This window comes from Myotis davidii, unplaced genomic scaffold (genome assembly GCF_000327345.1).
Source record: "Myotis davidii unplaced genomic scaffold, ASM32734v1 scaffold184, whole genome shotgun sequence".
NCBI classification, from domain to species: Eukaryota; Metazoa; Chordata; class Mammalia; order Chiroptera; family Vespertilionidae; genus Myotis; species Myotis davidii.
The window spans coordinates 4,446,266-4,467,317 of NW_006297021.1; the positions used below are offsets into that span (position 1 = coordinate 4,446,266).

Below are 21,052 nucleotides of genomic sequence, written 5' to 3' on the forward strand. Positions count from 1 at the left end.
AATAGAGACCATTATAAACTTTTGAACAATAATAGATACAGAGGCAGAGCTGCCTCAAACAGATTGTCAAACTGCAGCGGGAAGGCCGGGGAAAGTTGGGGGGCAGGAGGGAGGGGTATAAGAGACCTGCGGATTTTAAATCGCCAAAGGTCAAAGGCCAACAGTCATTCCCGCGGAGCCGCGCAGGCTGGGTCTGCACGCGGTGAGTGGGAAGAAGCCCTCTCAGACAGGCAGATGCAGGGGTTCACGTCCCACTGTCTTGCGTGTGGCTTTCAACTCGGGGTAAACTCCACTGTGGGAGCTGAGGTGGGAGATGGCAAAGGCTCTGAGTTAGTTTAGGGATGAAATATAGACCAAGCGTTCCGGGCACTAAAGGGAGGTTTACTCCATTTCCACCCGCGGCTTCTTCCCCCGCTTCCTCCTCCCTGGACTGCGGTGCTGGTCTGATGTCCGCAGCTTTGCTGTGTTCCAGCGGCCGCCCTCCTCTGCCTCTGTCTGACAGACGTATCTGATGGAAGGTCTCTGAGGTCCTCTACGTCCACAACTGAGACCAAAATTCACTGAACACATTCCTCAGCCCAGAGCGGGTGAGTCCAGAGCCAGACATACCCAGGGTCAAACCCCATCATTTCCGGTTATTTCACCTCATTTCTACAAAGCTTTTTGAAAACCACAGCAAACAAGTAAATGTGTTCTTGAGTGTGTTTGCAACCATGAAGGAAGCATGGGTGTTTGAAGTGGTCATAAAAAGGACTAAACGTAAGGAAAAAAATGGTAAGTCGGACTTTATCAAAATTAAAACTTCTACTCATCAGAAGTTGTAATACTCTTTGTAATACTAATTTAAGCAATAAAACAAAATTTTAAAAAAATACAATTACCAAGAAAAAAAGAAAAGAAAAAGGCAAGATGCAGTCTGAAAGTTGTACATGCACATGCATGTGTTACAAAGGACTTGTATCCAGAATATGAAGAGCTCTCATATATCAATGACCAAAAGTGCAGTTTTCAAGTGGGCAAAAATCTTATGACAGAAACTACACAGAAAAGACAACAATGTTTAATCAGCACATGAAAAAAATGCTCAACAGTATTAGCCATCAGGGAACTGAAAATTAAAACCACAATAAGACACTACCACTCACCCATCAGAGTGGCTAAAATTACAAAGACCCAAAGCACCAGATATTGGTGAGGATGTGGAATAACTGAACTCTCACGTATATTGCTGATGGGAGTGTAAAAGTTTTTTTAAAAGGCACAATTTCTTTAGAAACTGGCGATTTCTTATATAAAGTCAAAAATAACATCTCCCCCAACCCCGTGACCCAGCAAACTGTGTCCCAAGCATTTACCGCGAACAAATGAAAGCGTATCTTCATCACCGGCCCAAACTGGAGTCACCAAGTGGACGGATGCGAAAGATGGTAGACTACAACTTGGCCGCACAAAAGAACGGCCCATGGATTGATCCCCCCACAGCCGGGAGAAACTCAACCACCTTCCAATAAGCGAAAGGATCCAGAGTTCATACTGTCTGGCTCCGTTTATACAAAGTTCAAGGACAGAAAAAAAAAATGAATCTGTCGTCCAAGAAGTCAGGGCCCCGGTTGCCTGTGGGGCTGGGGGTTGACTGCGGGGGCTGGGAGAATTCGGGGAGGGGGTGATAGATGTGCCCCATTTTGTTTGGGCTCCTGGTGGATGCATTTGTTAAAATGCACTGAAGTGCAACCTTAAACTTCTGCGCTTCAGATTTCTGGATTTCACTGCAGAGAAAATTTACCTAAGCAGCTAATCCTCCAAGGACAAAAGCTAATGAGCATGGGAAACGGGTGTGGTTGCTCATGGAATGTTTGGGGTTTGTGCTCTCCCTGTCCTCCAGCTTCACCAATTGTGAGGTTTCACTTGGTGCTGGGGCAGCCACACACTGGCCTACTGAGCCCCGGTCCTCCTTCTGGTAAAAGTGGTGGCTGCTGCCATTGAGTGTAAAGTTTTGCTGGATGAAGACATTTCGCCCAGGAAGGCAGTAGCATCCACAGCCCAGTCAGGATTGTGCTGACGGAGGATGCCGGGTGGGTGGCGTACACGTGGGACTGTGCCTTTCAGATATTTCCATCAATTTCTAAACAGAAAAAAGGCGCCCATTTTTAGCTCTTAGATAGATTTTCTTTGACAGCTTTATTGCTAGAATATCACTAAAATGCTAAATAACTTTAAAATCTTTCTGCATGCTCTATGTTCCAGAGAGGTCAGCAGAATTAAATTCCTATTTGTTAAATGTGAACCATGAAAGGAGTACGTATCGTTTTAGAATGCCACCAGGGGCCTTGTACAGATGCAAAAATAATATGAATAAAGGCTTTAGAGATACTAATTCTGTGTTTTTCAGGACCATTTTATCCCGCTTTGGAAGTGGGATGGAAAGACGTTATTTTCTCTTCCTCTTCTTATTTCTGTTATTTATTTGCGTTTTTTTGCATTATGAAAATAGATGACACATTCGGGCATGTTGGAAATCGGCAAAGAGGAAGATTTGAGAGCCAAGAGCAAAATGCTTTTAATTTTAAAGACTGCGATTTAGTTTAGTCTTGGATGCCATTATGGTGAATAATGGGAACGGATGCTAGACTTCAAAAGAAATATGACCATATGGTCTTACCATTCAGCTCCTAATGCTGCTATGAATTTCCAGTTCTGCCCCGAACGCTTCATTTCCCCGGCGTTCCTCCTCACCTCTGTCATCACACAAGCACGAGAGGAATCTACATCCTTTCCCGTGTTTTCTGAAACCGTCCTTACTGGCGCTGAGCAGACTCTTTCTTTGTGAAAATAGGGCGGTAAAAAGAAAGACCCAAACCTGCAGCATTAATGAGATCCACCGGGCTAATTACTGCGACTCTGAAGTTTATGACTTTTAAATATTAACTCCTTAAAATGATTCATGTGGAGATCGCAATGATTAATCCGCCTGAGTCACAATAAATGTCAGCGGCAGGATTAAGGGGTTTAGAGGGTCATGTTTGCCCAACCTTAAACTTCGGCGCTTAAAGACACAAGTTAAATGGCCCCAGTTTATCATTGTTTCCAGTTAATGTTTCCCTCCTTCGCTCCCTCCCCAGTGCCCCCGCCCCACTGATGGTTAACTAACTTGGGCTGTTAACTGGGCAAGGGCTTCTTTGTGGCTTGGTGGCCAACTGATCTTGTAGATTACCTGCCAGAAGGTGTGAGCAGATAGAGATGGCTTAGAGCCCTCCTCCTGGCACACTGCGGGTAATCCTTTCCCCTGCCTGGGCCTTGGTTGGTCTGCTGTCTTGAGCCCCTACTCACTGCTAAGCGTGTACCTGGGTCCTGGCCACCGGCCAGTTCGGGATCCACGTTGTGAACCACTGCACAACTTCCTTCACGATTTTTTTTTTCAGAGAGATTGAAAGGGAGGGGCAGAGGCAGAGAGAGAGAAACAGGGATGTGAGAGAGACACATCCACCGGTTGCCTCCCACATGCACCCCGACCAGGGCCGGGAATTGAGCCTACAACTGAGGTACACGCCCTTGACCATAATCGAACCTGGGACACTCTGTCCATTGAGCCAAACCGGCCAGGGCTGCCTTCACAATTCTCGCAACGCTGCTGCTTCCTGCCAAAGCCACGCGTATTTATACCAGTTCCTCCTGCAGCGTCGCTGGCAGACAGACGGCAGCAGGTCTGTTGCAGGCATGTTACCATCCCCGCGTCTTGGATTCTTCCACAGCAGTAATTACTAAGTAAAGCAAGAGGCAAGTTCATTTCCAGAATGCATTTGATCAAACCCAGCTCGAGAGCCGTGTGTCTAATGCCCAGGGGTTGCCAGGGTCAGAACCGCGTGCTCTGTGGCTGGGAATGGAAATCCTCGCGTGGGCGCTTACGAAGATGCTCTCCTTCCCAGTTCGCCTGCTCCCATGGAGCTGTCAGGCCTGCTGTGCACGCGTCTGCCCCCCACCCGGGTCTTCCCAAGTCTCATCCTGGAGGGAAGGCCTCTGCTCGGGGCTTTCCTCCCAATCCTGCTCCTCTCCTCGCAAACATACTTGGGTTTCCTTCTTGCGCTTCTCATCAAGTTAATTTTATTTCATTTTTTTAATTGAAACCATTTTTTTTCAATGACACTTGACACACACTATTACATTAGTTTCGGGTGTGTATACCCAGTGATTGGACATTACCTAACTTAGTAAGTGATCATCCCAATAACTCTCATACCCATCTGTCACCCTACATAGCTATGAGATTGTCATTGACTATATCCCCTATCCAGTGGTCAGCAAACTGCGGCTTGCAAGCCACATGCGGCTCTTTGGCCCCTTGAGTGTGACTCTTCCACAAAATACCGACTTCTGCGCATGGGCCACGAAGTTTCAATTGCACTGTACATGAGCTCCCGCATGTGGTATTTTGTGGAAGAGCCGTACTCAAGGGGCCAAAGAGCTGCATGTGGCTCACGAGCCGCAGTTTGCCGACCACTGCCCTATGCTGAGCTGCCCCTCCCCGCAACTGTTCCATTACCACCAATTTGTACTGCTCAGTCCCTTATCCTTGTCACCCATCCCCACTTGTCCTCCCATCTGGCAACCATCAAAATGTTCTCAGTATCTATGAGGCTGTTTCTGTTCTTCTTGTTCATTTATTATTTTTTTTTAGATTCAGTTGTTGATAGATATGTATTTATTACCATTTTATTGTTCATATTTTTTTTCTCCTTCTTCTTAAAGAAGATCCTTCAATGTTTCGTGTAATACAGGTTTGGTGATGAAGAACTCCTTTAGCTCTTTCTTGTCTGGGAAGCTCTTTATATGTCCTTCGATTCTAAATGATAGCTTTGCTGGGAAGAGTCATTTTTTAAATGTAGTTTTGTGTAGGGACTTACAAGTAAAGATTTATGCCCTCATTGAAATTTCTATCGCATGTTCAAAGATGGGTATTCTGTTCAAACAGTTGACAAATTTAACTTAAGAAGGTTAAAGCGTTTGGAGTGTCCCATAAAATATGCATTAGGACTTGAAGGGGAAAAGTTACATACATTCCTATTACTGTGTGATCTCCTTATCATTTTGCAAACACAGCAGGAAAGGGAACTCCAGATAAGGTGGTGGTGACACTAATTCTACAAATATCAAGTAAGGGCTGTTTGCCCAATTTGTAGTTTTGTGTTATACTGCACCCTTGGAGGAAATGTCGCTCCATGTCTGAGAACAGAAAACTCTATCCAAGCTCACAGTGACAAAGGAGAATACCTGAAGACGATTCTAGATTATTCCCGTGTATTAAGTTCCTATTGATTCTTCTATCCATTTCCCATGCTTAGTTTTGGGAGTTGTGACTATATAAGAAGTGGTTTTTATCATGTAATAAGTATATTATCTTTTTCAAAGCCCATATGTGATTATGGGGAAAAAAAGCATTGAAATGATATTTCAAAAACTGATAGCGAGACAAACATTGCTCCTATTTTTCTTATAGTACTTCATTTCTTTACAATAAACAAGGAAGGGTTTCTAAAGCCCAGCATCTCCAAGAGAAGGTAATAAATTAATTATTTCTAATTATTGAACAGAAGCTATTAACAGCAAGTCAGGAAAATATAGTTTTAAAAAGAAGATAGACTTTAAAATTTTTCTTTCTGTTTTTAAATTAGTGAAATTATGAAAAGTAAAAATTCAGAGCTCTAAAATAAAGAATTATTAATTTCCTTCACTTACAGCTCCTTCTAAATGATCCATCAGAAGTTATTTGACTTTCCTCACTTTTATTCATGCTCAAAACCAGAAGTACTTATGTAATTCGTTGGCTCTCTACCTTAGTTTCCAAAAATGGCATCATACTCTGCAACTTGTATTTTTACTTAAAATGTATGGCATAGGCCTCCCTCCAGATCTGAACATATAGGCCCAGCCTCACTCTGTCTTGTCTGCTAGCCACATGCAAGGGATCTACAACTTACTCAGCCACTCCCTTTAAGATACACTTGCCAATTAATTTAATTTGTGCAACAGTGCCATAATAGACCTGTATATTTAAGATCAGGTGATTTTATTTCTATAGGATATCATCTCAAATAAAGTAGACTTTTTGAAAGTGTTTTTAACTTTAATAGAAAAAAATATTTTCAACTACTAAAGCGGTGTAGAAGGCAAAGGAAAAAAATGATAGCATAAAGTAATAATGGATTCTCGGAGCAGGCCCACGGGACCACTTGCTTTTATGAGAACAGGGATTCTTGGTTTGTCCCCCATATTTCAAATACCCATGCCCCATAGCCCACCTCCTCATTGCAGAGTTGCCGTGTGGCCCAGAAGAGAATGGGCAATAACAATGATAAGTGTTTGTGAGGACATGTGGAAATCAAGGCCCTCATATGCTGCTGGTGGGAATGTAACTGTGTGTGGTCACGATGGGGAACAGTCTGGTGCTTCCTCAAAAGGCTAAACCTAGAGCAACTACCTGACCAGCATTTCCCATAGGTTTATAGTAAAGAGAAGGAAAAGCATATGTCTACATAAACATTTGTACACTTTATTGAAATCACCCAAAAGTGGTACGATCTCAAATGCCCATTAACTGATGAATGGATAACCTGTGGTCTATCCATGCAATGGAATATTACACGAGCATAGCAAGGAGTGAAGTACTGACACATGCTACCGTATGGATGAACCTTGAAAACTCTGTGCTAAGTAAAAGAAGCCAGTCGTAGACGCCCACACATTGTAGGATCACTTTTATTTGAAATGTCCAGAATCGGTAAATCTATAGAGACAGAAAGTAAATTACTGGTTGCCTAGGATTTGTGAGAAAGAGAGAACAAGAGGGTAAGTGGGAGATGACTGATTGTGGGTACCAGGTTCCTTTGAGGGTGACAAGAGTGTTCTAAAATTGATTGTGATGACAGTTGCACTCATGTCCCTCATGTGGAGTCTTGCTCTTTTGAACTCACAAGTAGATGCCTTGCCTGTTGGTGAACATCATTGCATTGCAGCTTTCACAAAGCTGTCCCTGCTCTGACTAGGTTGTGGACACGACATGAGGAAGAGGCCAAATCGCTATCCAATCCCCTTCATCTGTGAAAGGGCTAGCTGTGCCGTGTGCCAAGTTCCCTTGATACATTCGTTCTCACCTGGTCTTATCCACCTTGTCACATACCATCACTCATTTTTTAAAATGTGGGCTTTTTTAAAAAAGATACAGCCTTCCTAGGTTGTGTTCATTCAGTGTTTCTTTTACATATTTTCAAATGTATGAGTGTCATAAACAAAATGTCTAATCTCTTCCTAGCTAACCTTACCTTTTAATCACAAAGGATTTCATCCTTGGGTGGACTTGATTCTGGCTGCAATTTACTGCTTTGGGACTGTTTCAAATTGCAATGGGAAAATTTGTTGGCCCTGCTGATCAAGGTCACCAAAATTCAACATGCAGGACCTAAGTACTTATTTCACCAGCCTCAGCCAAACAGACTTCACATAGAGACTCCAAAGAGCAAAGAAAGAAGTTAAGGAAATGCCGTTAGAACCATGGCAAAGACCCCAACGCAAAGAAGCAAGCCATGGCAAATAAGATAAATGCATCCTTATCTCTTTGTCTATTGAAGCCAAAGCTGACGTAAGACATGATGGTCAGGGTTTTAGCCCGGATCCAGACGCATCTTTGCTGCCTTTTTCTGCCTTTGTCTTTCCACTGAGCAGTGGCTTGAAGTTCTCCCTCAACAACCCCACCCAACCCTCTGGGTCAGTGACCTTCAGTCACTGTCTTTGTTCATCTTCCCTCTGCTGGTTAACACTGCCTGCGTGTGCTTTCCAGCTGTCTGGCCCATCTTGCTAAACACTGCTGCATTGTGGGAAATAACCTCATAGAAAAATTTATCTATATAAAAGTCTAAGCGACTGACCTACTGTGCGACCATTCAACCGTTCGACCGTTCAACTGGTAGCTATGATGTGCACTGACCACCCGGGGGGCAGACGCTCAATGCACAGGCATGGAAACATGGAACATACTGATGAATCTCAGAGGGAAGCGGGGAGGGGAGAGGGTGGGAAAAGATTAACCGAAGATCTTATATGAATATTAGAGGCCTGGGGCACAGATTCATGCACCAGTGGGATTCCCTAGCCTCGTCTACAAGGAACAGGCCAAAACCGGCAGTCCAACATCCCCTAGGGGTCCTGGATTGCAAGAAGGGTGCATGCCAGGCCGAGGGACCCCACAGTGCACAAATCCATGCACCGGGCCTCTACTCCTATATGATAAAAGGGTAATACGCAAATTGACTGGTCTCTCTGATGTGCACTGACCGCTAGGGGGAAGACACTCAATGCAGGAGCTGCCCCCTGGTGGTCAACATGCTCCCACAGGGGAGCTCCACTCAGTCACAAGCCAGTCTGACTCTGTGAGAGCAGCAGCTGTGGCCGGGCCTCTCCTGCCTCCTCGGCAGTGCTAAGGATGTGCAACTGCAGCTTCGTCCCACTCCCCGCGGGAAGTGGGCCTAAGCTGGCAGGTGGACATCCCCCAAGGTGTCCCAGACTGTGAGAGGGATGTCTGACTGCAGAACTCATAAAACTCAATGTCAAAAAGCAATTCAATAAAAAGTGGGCAGAGGACCTGAAAATACACCTCTCCCATGGAGACATACAAACAGCCAATAGATATATGAAAAGATGTTCAACCTCATTAGTGCACTGGGCCTCTAGTTCTAATATAATAGGTGTTTGTATCAAAACAAGGAATCCTACAAGCAAGCATCTATCACCCAAAAGGATGAATGACAACAGCAGAATTTGAAGCACTGAGGCAGGCCGAGGGAAGAGAGATGTCCTGAATGTGGGGGTGGGGTGGCTATTCTGAAGTGATTTGACAATGATCCTCTGTCCACCCTCGAATTGTACATTTCTCTATGATCATTACTGTCATTTACCCAGGGGTTTATTTTTAACCTATGTCTTGTTTAGCCTTTCTTTAATGCTGTCACATTTACATAAAGCATCACTTAAACCAAGTCATAACAGCCTGGAAAGATGAAAAAGTGGGTGATACAGTGACTGGAACACAGCTAGTAACTGGCTTTCAGTTAGGTTCATTGGAAATCAAGTTCAGTGTTTCTTCCTAGTGGAAACAAAAGCAAACTTGAATTCAGCAAGGGAACCCAACAGCTTGCCTGCTAGCTTGCATTTCAGAAGCAGCCCTTAGGAGTCTTGAGTCATTGAGACATTGATTTCCCAGGCTCCGGTTTTTAAGGAGTTTGGGATGCACCACATAGCAATGCATAGGGATCATCGGTTAGATATTCATTTGCAAAGTGAATTGTGTTTACTTACCCGGATAACCAATAGCAAAGACTGCAGTTTTCTGCTTTTCTTCACCTCATAGATTTTTGCATCAAGATGGCAACAGTGTGAAAAGTCAATAACGTGGGAACGTTTCAAGTTACATTTCAGAGACTCGAAAGGGAGTTTTTATTGTCTTTTAACTTCTCTTGTTTTTATTCTGCAATGTGGGCACCTCCCCAAATACAGGAACGATGCCACTGATCCTATCATTCATTCTCGCCCTGTAGACATGAGAGTGTGTGCTTATTTTGAAACATCAGCATGTCGGATGGTCATAGTTAACTGTTTTAGCCCCTTCCTTCGCCTCTCCCCACTTTACATGTGACACATAAGTAAGAATAGGGAAGCTCTTCCCCAGCCTTGCCATTGACTATCCATGACCTTGACCTTTGCTGGATGCAGATTCATAAGTACAATCCACACTAACTCTTAGGTATACCCCCAGCCGGGTCTGGCCTCCGGCAGCTTGGCCACTGGCTCGCGGTCAGCAGGCTATTTCCCTGTTTTCCTCCCCATTTTTTTCTTTTTTGCTACCTCCTTTTTGTGCCTACTTTTTGGTTCAGATACTTATTCACATCTCTCTGATAAGCACAGTTTGATTGGTAGCTAATTGTAGCAGCAGATTTTCATTATTGATGAGTGTCACTGTCAGAATCCATTTGGAAGTCTGGCCGAGATGTAGCCGATTCCAGCTTCTGATATGACCGCAGAGTCCAGCGATTAACCACACGGTTCAAATGTGCAGAGGCCTGGAGGGCGCCCATGTCTTTACCACCAAATAGTTACTGTATTGCACATCGGGTTTGGTTCATGTTCTAGAAGATTCTACAAATTATTTTATCACAAATACTACGTAATACCTTAATATACAGTGGTGGGCAAAAAAAGTAGGTTTATGTTTGTGAGTATGCAAAGTTTACAGAGTTTATTCTTGTGTTATTATTTATTAATTGTTGTATTATTTGTTGGTACTACAACTGCAAACCTAATCTTGCAACCCCTGTATCATCTATGTTATTTCTCACACTGGCCAATTAGCTATAAGAAATAGCAGTAGGAAGAGGAAATCTATGAGTACTATAAATGCTCACTATTCTTAAACGGTTTGTATTATGTGGCAGCATTTAAGTCAGTCTTTATATACTATTTTCTTTCCATGTATTTGGATTCTGGGTAGCTAAGTCTCAGGCTGTCCCATGCCAGCAACGGACATGGACGAGCCACCTGGACCTACATCCTGCAAGCAAACACTTCTCTGTCTTCTCATCCATAGTATCATAAACATGAGAAATTTCAAAAATAAATTCAGAACTGGAAACATCATTAATAACAGTGGTCATTTGAAAGTGTCACCTAATTTAAACACTTTTGCTTTAACTTATTGCAGTGTCAGGAGTTTTAATATGCTCCATTTATTAGTAAAGGCCTGCAGGGTTCATGGCCATTTATTCTGCAGGGGACTTGATTTTATCATTAATTTTTAAGGACGCAATGCTCCCGGTACATGTTCAGAGTGCACTTTATTTGCAAGAATTGGTTTATTCTAATCAATACAGATGTCCAGGTGTTGATTAAAGCAAAACATTTAGAAAGTCAGATGTGGGCAAATCTTCAAGACATTATACTCCGAAATTGAGTATATGTACACCCATGATATATGCTAGTATTGGTGGTGAACTTAAGGTGAGAAGGAACACTAAAGACTGGCCAAGCCCCCTTTTCTACTTATTCTCGAGGGCAGTCTTCTCTCTTCCAAAGAGGTAACGTCTGGGTGGATAAATCCTATCGTTTGAGACTAGCACCCAGACACAGACAATAATTCTGACACTTTCTGATGTTTTGTAAGTCTATGGAGCTAAATTCCATCCCCAAGAGCAAGTCCTTCATCTGGGCTGGGTGTTCCTGGTCTCGGGCTCCCTAGCCCACCTGTCTGGGGTACTTATGGGTTAAAAGGTTGACAAAGGAGCTCTAGGTGGGATGTGTGGAGAGTCAGCGGGGAGGCCCAGCCCCGACCCCCCATAATCGCACCCCCTGACCCTGTGCCATGCAGCGTTCATGTAAACACCTGGTGCCTCTAGCTGAAAAGCCTGGGTGCTTGAGTGTGTATTGTTTGGAGAGTTTCTTTAAAGAAAACAAAAGCACTGAAACTCCAGCTGAACCTATACTCACGGGCTGTTGTCTCTTTTTCCCCCTAATCAGGACAGAATTTTACCCTAAGGCAGTTAGGCGTGTGTGAACCAGCAACTCGAAGAGGACTGGCCTTTTGTGCGGAAATGGGGCTGCCCCACAGAGGTTACTCTCTCAGTGCAGGGTCCGACGCCGACACCGAGAACGAAGCCGTGATGTCCCCGGAGCACGCCATGCGGCTGTGGGGCCGGGGCGTCAAGTCCGGCCGCAGCTCCTGCCTGTCCAGCCGGTCCAACTCGGCCCTCACCCTCACCGACACGGAGCATGAGAACAAGTCGGACAGCGAGAGCGGTGAGTCCACTCTTGGCTTTGTGATGTCGGCGTTCAGGGCTTCGGTGTTGTTGGAAGACGGCGGCTTGTTCTTCTTCCTCTCTTCTTCCCTCCTACCTGCCTTCTCTATCTCCCTTCTGCCATTCTTTTTGTTTTTAAGGCAGTAGAACTTGAGAAATGACCTTGAAAAATGCTGTGGTTTTTTTTTCCTGGAAAAAAAGATCAATATTCGAAATGAGATTGTTCAGTTACGCAAGGGGTCTATGATGTGTTCGTTCGCTATCGTTTTTGAAAAACAGTTTAATCGTGTACAGAAGAAAAAAAAAGAAAGATTAGCTTTGACTTATCTTGGGCCATGTCACCTATTCTCCTCTTTAGGGCCTCGAAGCCAGAGGCGAGAAAGTTTACCCCCGAGCCAGCTGGCAATCAAACGTGTCTTTGCAGATGCCTCTTGAAGACATCTCAAAGAAGTTGCAGGATCTTAGGATGGATGAGTGAGCACACAGAATAGTTGATTACCAGGGCTCCAGTGTCTGAAGAACAAATTTGATCATGCTTCAAACTTACTCATTGATGAGAGCAATTGAAATCTGGGGGACGAGGGGGAGCGTGGCCTTTGATGTGCTTTGGGGGCTGGATTACGATGCAATTAAATCCACGCACAAAATTGGATTTCAGGCTCTCCCAACAGCAGCTGTGCACGTGGGAAGGAAACAATGCCTTTAGAAAGTACGGGGACTTTTCTCTGACCGCCCAGTGCAGGAGAGTAGAGCGGTTGACGTATGTGCGATAACAGGTTTTAAGGAGAACTTCATTTCAGTCGGTGCCGCTTCTAGGAAGAGCCGGCGTCTCCTCTTCCGCACGTCACGCCGGCAGAGTCCTTGCCGGTTCGGTCCGGCTGGGAATGCTCCGTGTGTATCGTGCATCAGAAAGCAGAGAGAAAATCACAGTGAAGGACTAGGGGGCCCTTTGAAAAGAAGGACCGCTGTTTTGCCATTGATGGTTCATTTTTGTGATTTGCTGAGCGAACTTGGCAGCTCTGCTTCGTGATAGGAAAGCAGGCCTGTGGTCGTTTCCGCCTCAGCTCGGGATCAGTGCGAGGTGGTGCCCGGCGCTTCCCCCTCCTCACCCTCAGCTCCTTCTTTCTGGTCATGAAACTACAGTGTAATGTCAACCGGCTTCAGCAGTGTCTTAGGTGGAACCCCTTAGTGCATTAGACCAAGGTCAAGGTCAGTTAACCATGCGCACTCACCCCATTCATGTTGGAACTGCCAGCTTTGGGCGGAGACTGGCTTTATTCCAACCCCAAAGAGAACTTAGGGGCAGCACTTGCCGACCGCCTCCATTTGCCCGGCCAATCCGTTCACCTCGGGAAAACCAGGTTTCTATCCATGTTCACTGTGGACTCAGAAGTCACTCGCCGTAAATCCATGTGAGTTGGCATAACCTGTGCTTCCTGTCCGCCTGCGTCTGCCCATCTCAGTCCCTGAGCGATCGCAGGTACAATGCTTGGATTCAAATGTGGCTCTTGGCTTTCGATCTCCCTAAAATGCACGATAGCATGTATGATGGTTGTAGGAAGAGCAGGACGCGGGAGGCTGACTGTCCGCATCACAGGCGCCCGTCTCGGCGTCCGTCGGGTATTTGTCCACGTTGGGTCAGCTGGCCTTTCCTACCCGCAGCCTCCGGAGTGTCACTTTCTCTCTCTCCATAAGTGTACCTGTTATGGTACCTGCGCTGGTAACATAGAAATTAATGTTATTGCTTTTAAAAATGATGTATCTGCAAAAACCATCTTCCCAAACACATGCCATATTTTTTCTTTGCAGAAAATATAAAACTGCAAAGTGTGCAAACTTCAGCTACCAGTGTGTGTACCCAGATGGCTGAGAAGTGAGGGGAGACTCGGGAGTGCCCTTCACCCTGGCCCTCCCCCGGCAGGATTATTGTTACCCAGAGGAGGACCTCGCTCCCAGGACTCGCAGGCCGGGCTCTGGGAGCGCAGTGCAGGCAGGAGGAGCTGTGCCCTCGCAGGGCTCCAGGTTGCTAGGAGGCAGGAGAGGCGGAGGGGAGTGCCATGGGCCGCTCGCTGAAATGCAGAGCCTTTGGCAGCTTTTGTGGAGAGTAAACAGGTCGCTAAGGGAAGAGGATCAAGTGTCAGAAGCTATGTGTGTTGAGTTGGGCGGTGATGACTTGCGCCGGTGTGTACTCTTTCCTGAGGCCCGGCAGTGGTTGTTTGTTAAACATTTTGATGGTCTAAGAACTCCTAACAACAGAGGTCAGCTTAGGGAAGAAAACAAAAGAGGAAATGCAGGAGATAGAACCACCGCTTCGCCGGCTGCTGTGCCATCGATTTCAGATGTGTGTCCCCGGGAACATTCAGATTAATTTATTTGTCCTGAGTTCCCAGTGACTAGTCGGGAGGAACAAGATTCCATTTAAAGTAATTAATTACATTAAGATCTGAGGAAGCATCCTTTTCTGAGGTGTTTAGTGGAGCTTGGATTTTTGAATTATGGAATTAAACAAGAGTATTTAGGATTCTTTTTTCTCATATTAAAAAAAAAAACACACGACTTTTTTATTTTTCTTCTCAGGCTGGCTTATGGTAAAAACTAAAAGTTGTAATCATACTCACGGTCTTCTCACAGCTTTATAAAACAATAGAGGGCCGGTGCACGAATCGTGCATGGGTAGGGTCCCTAGGCCTGGCTGGCAATCAGGGTTGATGGGGGCCTTCCGGCTGTCGGCCGGGGCCTTCCATAGTTCCATGCCGCCCCCAGCTGGTCAGCGCACATCATAGCAAGCAATCGAACTCCCGGTCTCCCGGTCAAACTCCCGAGGGGACACTTTGCATATTAGCCTTTTATATATATATATAGATATCTTCAGCATTATTTCTTTCCTCCTTTTAGCATCACTGCTCCTCTCATCAAGTATTTCCAAGCTAAAATTACTATATACAATTCAGTTCTATCCTCCTCGGGTATGTCCATTGGTCCGGCTTTGAAACACGATTCATTTTCCAGTTCCATTTGCCTTTGGCTTCAAGTTACTGTCATCGTTACATTGTTATCCAGTCTGCACAAGCTTGCGTCACTAAACTTGAAAGGGGAAGGCCTTGTGCAGGCCCCCCTACCAAAAGGAGAGGAATTTGGGAACCAGACACGAATTTGTTTTCATTCTGTTGAGCCTGGGAGTTTGCTGGACTGTGTTCATCATTTGAAATAACCGTGAATCAGGCTATTTTCCACAGGAAAAAAAATGTTATTCAACATTTGTAAAATTATGCAAGCCGAGTGCCGTATGTTCTGGTTATAACTTCAAAGAAGAGTTTAGCAACTAACAGGGATTAAATTTCACTTATTTATTGATAAGGAGGCCACCAGTTCAAGTGAAGATGGCTCTGGGACTGCTGGGAGGCTAATGAAATTTTGATGGTCCTCGCATCCCCCGAGAGTGGAAGAGCATTCAGACTGTGTCACATGTCTCCATGTTAGCAGAGATTCGAAAATAAGCGATAAAAGTTATAATTTCACAAAACTAACTCTTCCCCCACCATGGGGGTTTGAAGTTAGAAAGCATGTGAGGAGGCAATATTTTTCCAGTGTATTGAGTTTTATATGGAATTCCAAGTGTTAATTTTATTCTAAATTAAGGATATGAAGCCCGTCCTTCCTTGACACAGACTGATGGCCGTGGTTGTCTTTGTTCTGAGACACTGCCAGGCACCAGGGCAAACACTGGAGGGCCGTGGTTGGTGACTGCCCAATGGCAGCGGTTCTAGCCAGCTGCTACGAGGTTACGGCATAGCTGAGGGCAGGCCCTGCTCCAGGGTAGACCAGCAGGCTGCTCTGGGTTGGTGCAGGTGCCTTACCTCCTCGGATGTATTGCTGCAACACCCCTGACTGATGTGCAACTGTTCAGCTTTGCAGGTAACCTGGCCTCGCATCCCACTATCTCCATAGATGCCGGGAATGAAGAACTTTTTTCTAGAACGTCCGCCTTTAAGCTTTAGAAATGTCAGCTTGTGCATCTTTTCCCAGAAGAACCCCAGCATTTATTGGCTTCTTCTGTCACCTCCCAGTGTGGTGTCACAAAGATGCCTGGGTTGGGATCACGCCAGTTGGGGTTAAATCTTTTCTTTAACTCCTGGCTCTTTGTTTCTGAATCACCCCAAGGTCAAGTTCCCAAAGTCCCATCTCTGCCTGGTTGTACCTTGAGTTCTAGAGATGCGTGCCCTCCCGCTGCAGGTCTTCCTCCTCCTCCTCCTTTTCCTCCTCCTCCTCCTCCTCTTCCTCCTCCCTGTCGCCAGCCTCCTCCCCGCCCTGGGGAAGCGATGACCGTGAGGTCAGGCAGACCCGGAGGAGGATTGGCACTCCTCCGGTACCTCATGGTGATTCGGGACCTCAAGAGCCTCCACTGGGGGCCAGTGTTGAGAATGTCACCTTGTAGTGGGCAGACCACCTGGGTTGGACTTGGTTTCCCGCCTCCCGCTGTGTGACCTTGGGCAAGTTACTTAACCTCCCTGTGCTACGGTTTCCATAGGGCTAAAATAGAGACCGTGGTAAACAGTATAGAGTCCTTACTGCTTGTTGTGAGGATTCATTGAGTTCAGGTACTTAACATGCTCAGAGCAGAGCCTGACGTCGGATGAATTCCAGATTAAGTGTGTGGTCCCAGTATTTACAAAAGCTGGAAAATTACTGTTATGTTTTAAAATATATTTTTATCGATTTCAGAGAGGAAAGGAGAGGGAGAGAGAAAGAGAATCATTGATGAGTGAGAATCATTGATTGGCTACCTCCTGCATGCCCCACACTGGGGATGGAGCCCGAAACCCCGGGCATGTGCCCTGACCAAGAATCAAACTATGATGTCCTGGTTCATAGGTCGATGCTCAACCACTGAGCCACACCGGCCAGGCTGGGAAATTATATCTCCATCATAAATGGTGATGAAGGTTAAGTTAGATAAAGAATGTCAGGTACCTACACAGTTCTGGCCCACAGGAAATGCCCCCCCACCTCTCCCATCCTCCCGCTCTGTCCACATTAGAGGGGTGTTTATACATTTGGGAGGATGAAGGGGAATCCCGGTCTCCTCCAGGGCGGGCACTGGTGAACTGCAGACTCGGGAATTTCTGTCACCATTTATTGATTCTTTTCTTTTTCTCCAAAACCCCACATCCTTTGAGTTGACGGTAATGAAGTGGCTGTACATTGAGTGGTAATGATAATGAGTGTGATGGCGGCAAACTTCAAAGGCCTCAGCATCTCCTGCCCTCCTGGCCAGCGGGCATTTCAAAGGCGTGTTTCCCTGGAAGGCATGGCGCTTAGCCAGCCCTCAATTCAAAGGCAATTTCACTGATGCTCAGCAGTTCGCACCATCAGAGAAATCATTCCTCCAGACTCCCTCTCACCTGGGCTCTTAGCAGTACACCTACCCCACTCATGCCCGCTAACCAGGCTGGTACTGAAGCACTAAGGGCTCATTTGCCTAACAGAGGGTCTAACATTGAAGGGCAGTATTTTTAGATGCAATACATACTTGCTTTGCCAACTAAAGCACTTCAAGGAGGTGACATGTCTTTTCAAAAGCGTTTTAATAAGTTGACTTTGTGTGTGGATAAAGTCTAAACGCTGAGTTATTGTACTTTATTTTATTTTTGTTTCTTTTGTTTTTTATTAATTCTCACCTGAGGATATTTTTCCATTGGTTTTTAGAGAGAATGTAAGGGAGGGGGAGAGGCAGAGAGAGAGATATGAGAGAGACACATGGATTGATTGCCTCCTGCACATGCTCCGACCAGGGCCAGGGATCAAACCTGCAACCAAGGTATGTGCCCTTGACAAGGAATCGAACCCAGGACCCTTCAGTCCACAGGCCGATACTCTATCCACTGAACCAAACCAGCTAGGGCGAGCTATTGTACTTCAGAAGGAAAAGGGATGCCCCTTCAGCCCACTGGGTGAACTAGTGTGGTGACAGCCTTTCTTCAGTCTCTCAACCGAGACCTTGAGCGATTTTGCCATTGAAATGACCATGTCAGGCCAAACGTGTTCTCAGAAAGGGTGGGCAGTATAATGTTTTCTCTTTCTGAGCAGCTGTGTACAGTGAGAGAGAGGAAATGGACGGCCTTGTGGCTAGTCTATTAACCACGTAAAGTCTAGCCTCGTTTGCGAGAAACCGCTAGTGGCATCGAGGCGCCTTGTGATGTCACATACCGTGATCCTTTACCCAGGGACACCCGTCATTTCTCTCCTGGCTCTGCTCACAGGGGGGTAATGTTTGAGTTTCCTGAGGGTAATGTAAAGAGAGTATATTACTTTGCCTAACTAGCCTAATTCCATTCCTTCAAACCTCCTCCAAGAACCTTTCAGCCCACTTAGGAAATTGATTGTGAGAATTAAGGTGGAATTCCTTTGCTGCGAGAAATAAATGGTGTTTCGGTGTTATTCTAATTTTATGAGATTCCATTACACATACTAAACTATAACTTGAATATAAATTCCATTATGGGCCCTCTTCCGGCATGTAATGGTCAATTCTGGCATGTTCAACGGCTGTAAATTATATTTTATGTTTTAGGTGCTCTGGGATGTCAAAAATCGCAAAAGTAATATGTTGCGTGGTTATTAAATCAAGCTTCGAATTAAAGTGCTGCTTTGCAAAAATATAGCCCAATAGTTTCTAATATATTTAAAAAATGGCGGTGCCTGGATAGGGATACATTTATAGTTTAAATAGCAACTTGTCACTCTTTTAGCAAAAACTTTCTTATTTCATTTAAGGATGAAATATATTCATTTCTTGGACCTGTTACAAGTCGCTTGAGCACAGCAAGTTATGATTTAAATGAACTTTTTCGGTTTAATATGAGGGAACTAGAATGTAGAGGACTGTAAGTCTACTACCGTTGTTGCTATCACTGACATACTTCCATGCTTTAATATCTTCCGTTCTCAGCGGATTTTCAGAACCCCTTGGCCTTTGGCGCCTCTTCCCAAGAGTATTGCCATTCCTACAAAACCCAACGTGTGTTCTCAGTACTTCTGCCCAAAGTATATGGAGCATATGCCAGCTCTGTTTAAATCCTAAATATCTTCTCATTGTAGGTTTGTATCCAAAGTCAAGCGTCCTATGCACATATCACAACTGGTGATGGTCGCTACTTTGATTTTTGAACATGTTTTGATACCCTTCAAAACCACAGTGGTAGCAGTACATTGTTTCAGTGAGTGAACTGAGCAGCAGCGAATGCTGAATCAGGCTTACTGATGTGATTATCACTGGCACAGAAAAAAAAGAAGTGTGAGAGCTATACCTCAATAGCTACCTTCACAAGTCATAATAATTCTGCTATTAACATTGCATACATATACAATAATTACCAACTTAAAAATTAGCCGGCTATTTCTGGCCAGACATTTCATTAACTCACCCACCCCGAATGCCTTAGCAGGCCCAGACCAAGTGATTCCTTGGGCCTTATACAACCCCCGGGCCGGACATTCCCCACCCCATGGAAATCTTACACATGCTTACTGAGCGGTGTGAATAATGGTCTCTTTGTACTGGGATTTTACTGCATTTATCAGTTGACCTGAGGTAGTGTTTTGTAATGAATAGACTGTACATGAACTACCTGTAAGAGCCTTTTAAGTGCCTATTAAAATGCATATAGATGCACATAAACTTGAGAAAAGGTCAATTAAAAATGTCTTACGAATATTACCTTGGCTTTAAATTTCATTTCAGGTTACACAGAAACTGAAACTGAACAAAGATGAGGGGAGACTTTTTGAGTTGATTTTTTTTAATTGTACACTTTGTTTTATTTTATTTTCATTGTCTAACATTTTACATATGTCTCCTTTTCCCCCGATTGACTGCGCCTCCCTCCCCCCTCCACCGCAGCCATTCCCACCCCGGGCAAGCCCCCACTACCCCATTGTCTGTGTCCATTGGTTATGCTCATATGCATGCTTACAAGTCCTTTGGTTGATCTCTAACTCCCCCTCCCCCCCCACCACCTTCCTTGCCATTTGTCTCTGGATCTATTTTTATTCATCAAATTATGTTGATCATTACATCCCACATATGAGTGAGCTCATGTGATATTTATCTCTCTCTGACTGGCTTATTTTGCTTAGCATAATGCTCTCCAGTTCCATCCATGCTGTTGCAAATGGTAAAAGTTCCCTCTTTTTTACAGCAGCGTAGAATTCCATTGTGTAGATGTACCACAGTTTTTTAATCTACTCATCTGCTGATGGGCGCTTAGGTTGTTTCCAAATCTTAGCTATGGTAAATTGTGCTGCTATGAACATAGGGGAGCATATGTCCTTTCTGATTGGTGTTTCTGGTTTCCTGTGATTTCTTTTTTAGTAGATCAACTACATCTTCATTCAATGACTAATGCATGCTGGGTATTGTCCCAGGTGTTGATGAAACAGTGAGTCAGACAGTCCCTGGCTTCCAGAAATCCATAGGCTGGTTGGGCAGACCGGGAAGTAGTCGTGGTAACTGCATGTTAGTGTGGTACGTGGGGTTACATTATGCAAAGTCAGTGTCGGCACTGAGCTCGCTGTTGCCAACAGAGAGGAGAGAAGGTTGCCGGAAGGAGGAGGTGGTGGCATTGGCACTCAGGCGTAAAGGGTGTGTAGCAACTCAAGATGTAGGCAAAGCAGCGAAGGAGAAAATGTGAAATCCCCAAGGACTATTCCCAGAGCCCTGAGCTGGGTGCCCGGGACAGGGTGTGTGGATGAGGGATGCGCACTGAGGCGGCACAAGTGGCCGAGACCACATTACAAAGGGCCTTCAGGGCCAGCTGAGGAATTCTCCTCTAGGTCAGGGGTCGGGAACCTTTTTTCTGCCAAGGGCCATTTGGTTTTTATAACGTCATTCACAGGTCATACAAAATGACCACCTAAGCCCTACCCGGTTTGGCTCAGTGGATAGAGCATCAGCCTGCAGACTGAAGGGTCCCAGGTTCAATTCCGGTCAAGGGCTGGTGCCTCGGTTGCAGGCTCCACCCGCATCCAGTCAATGTGTCTCTCTCACATCAATGCTTCTCTCTCTATGTCTCTCCCTTTCCATTCCACTCTCTCTAAAAAACAGTGGAAAAATATCCTCATGTGAAGATTAACAACAACAAAAAAAGAAAGAAAGAAAAGAGATTCTCAGAACTATGTAAAATAAATAATACAATACCTTGTAAAAAGTTATCAACTTAAAA

The 21,052-nt window shown here is 45.1% G+C and overlaps 1 protein-coding gene across 1 annotated transcript in view; it reads left to right on the top strand.

The window, feature by feature from the left end:
* TENM3 (teneurin transmembrane protein 3) overlaps window positions 1–21,052 on the top strand; it is a 420,001-nt gene that overhangs the window by 11,806 nt on the left and 387,143 nt on the right. The window contains exon 2 of the mRNA XM_015569744.1: window positions 11,554–11,832. Coding sequence (XP_015425230.1) covers window positions 11,554–11,832 — 279 coding nt within the window. The remainder of the gene's footprint in view (window positions 1–11,553; window positions 11,833–21,052) is intronic.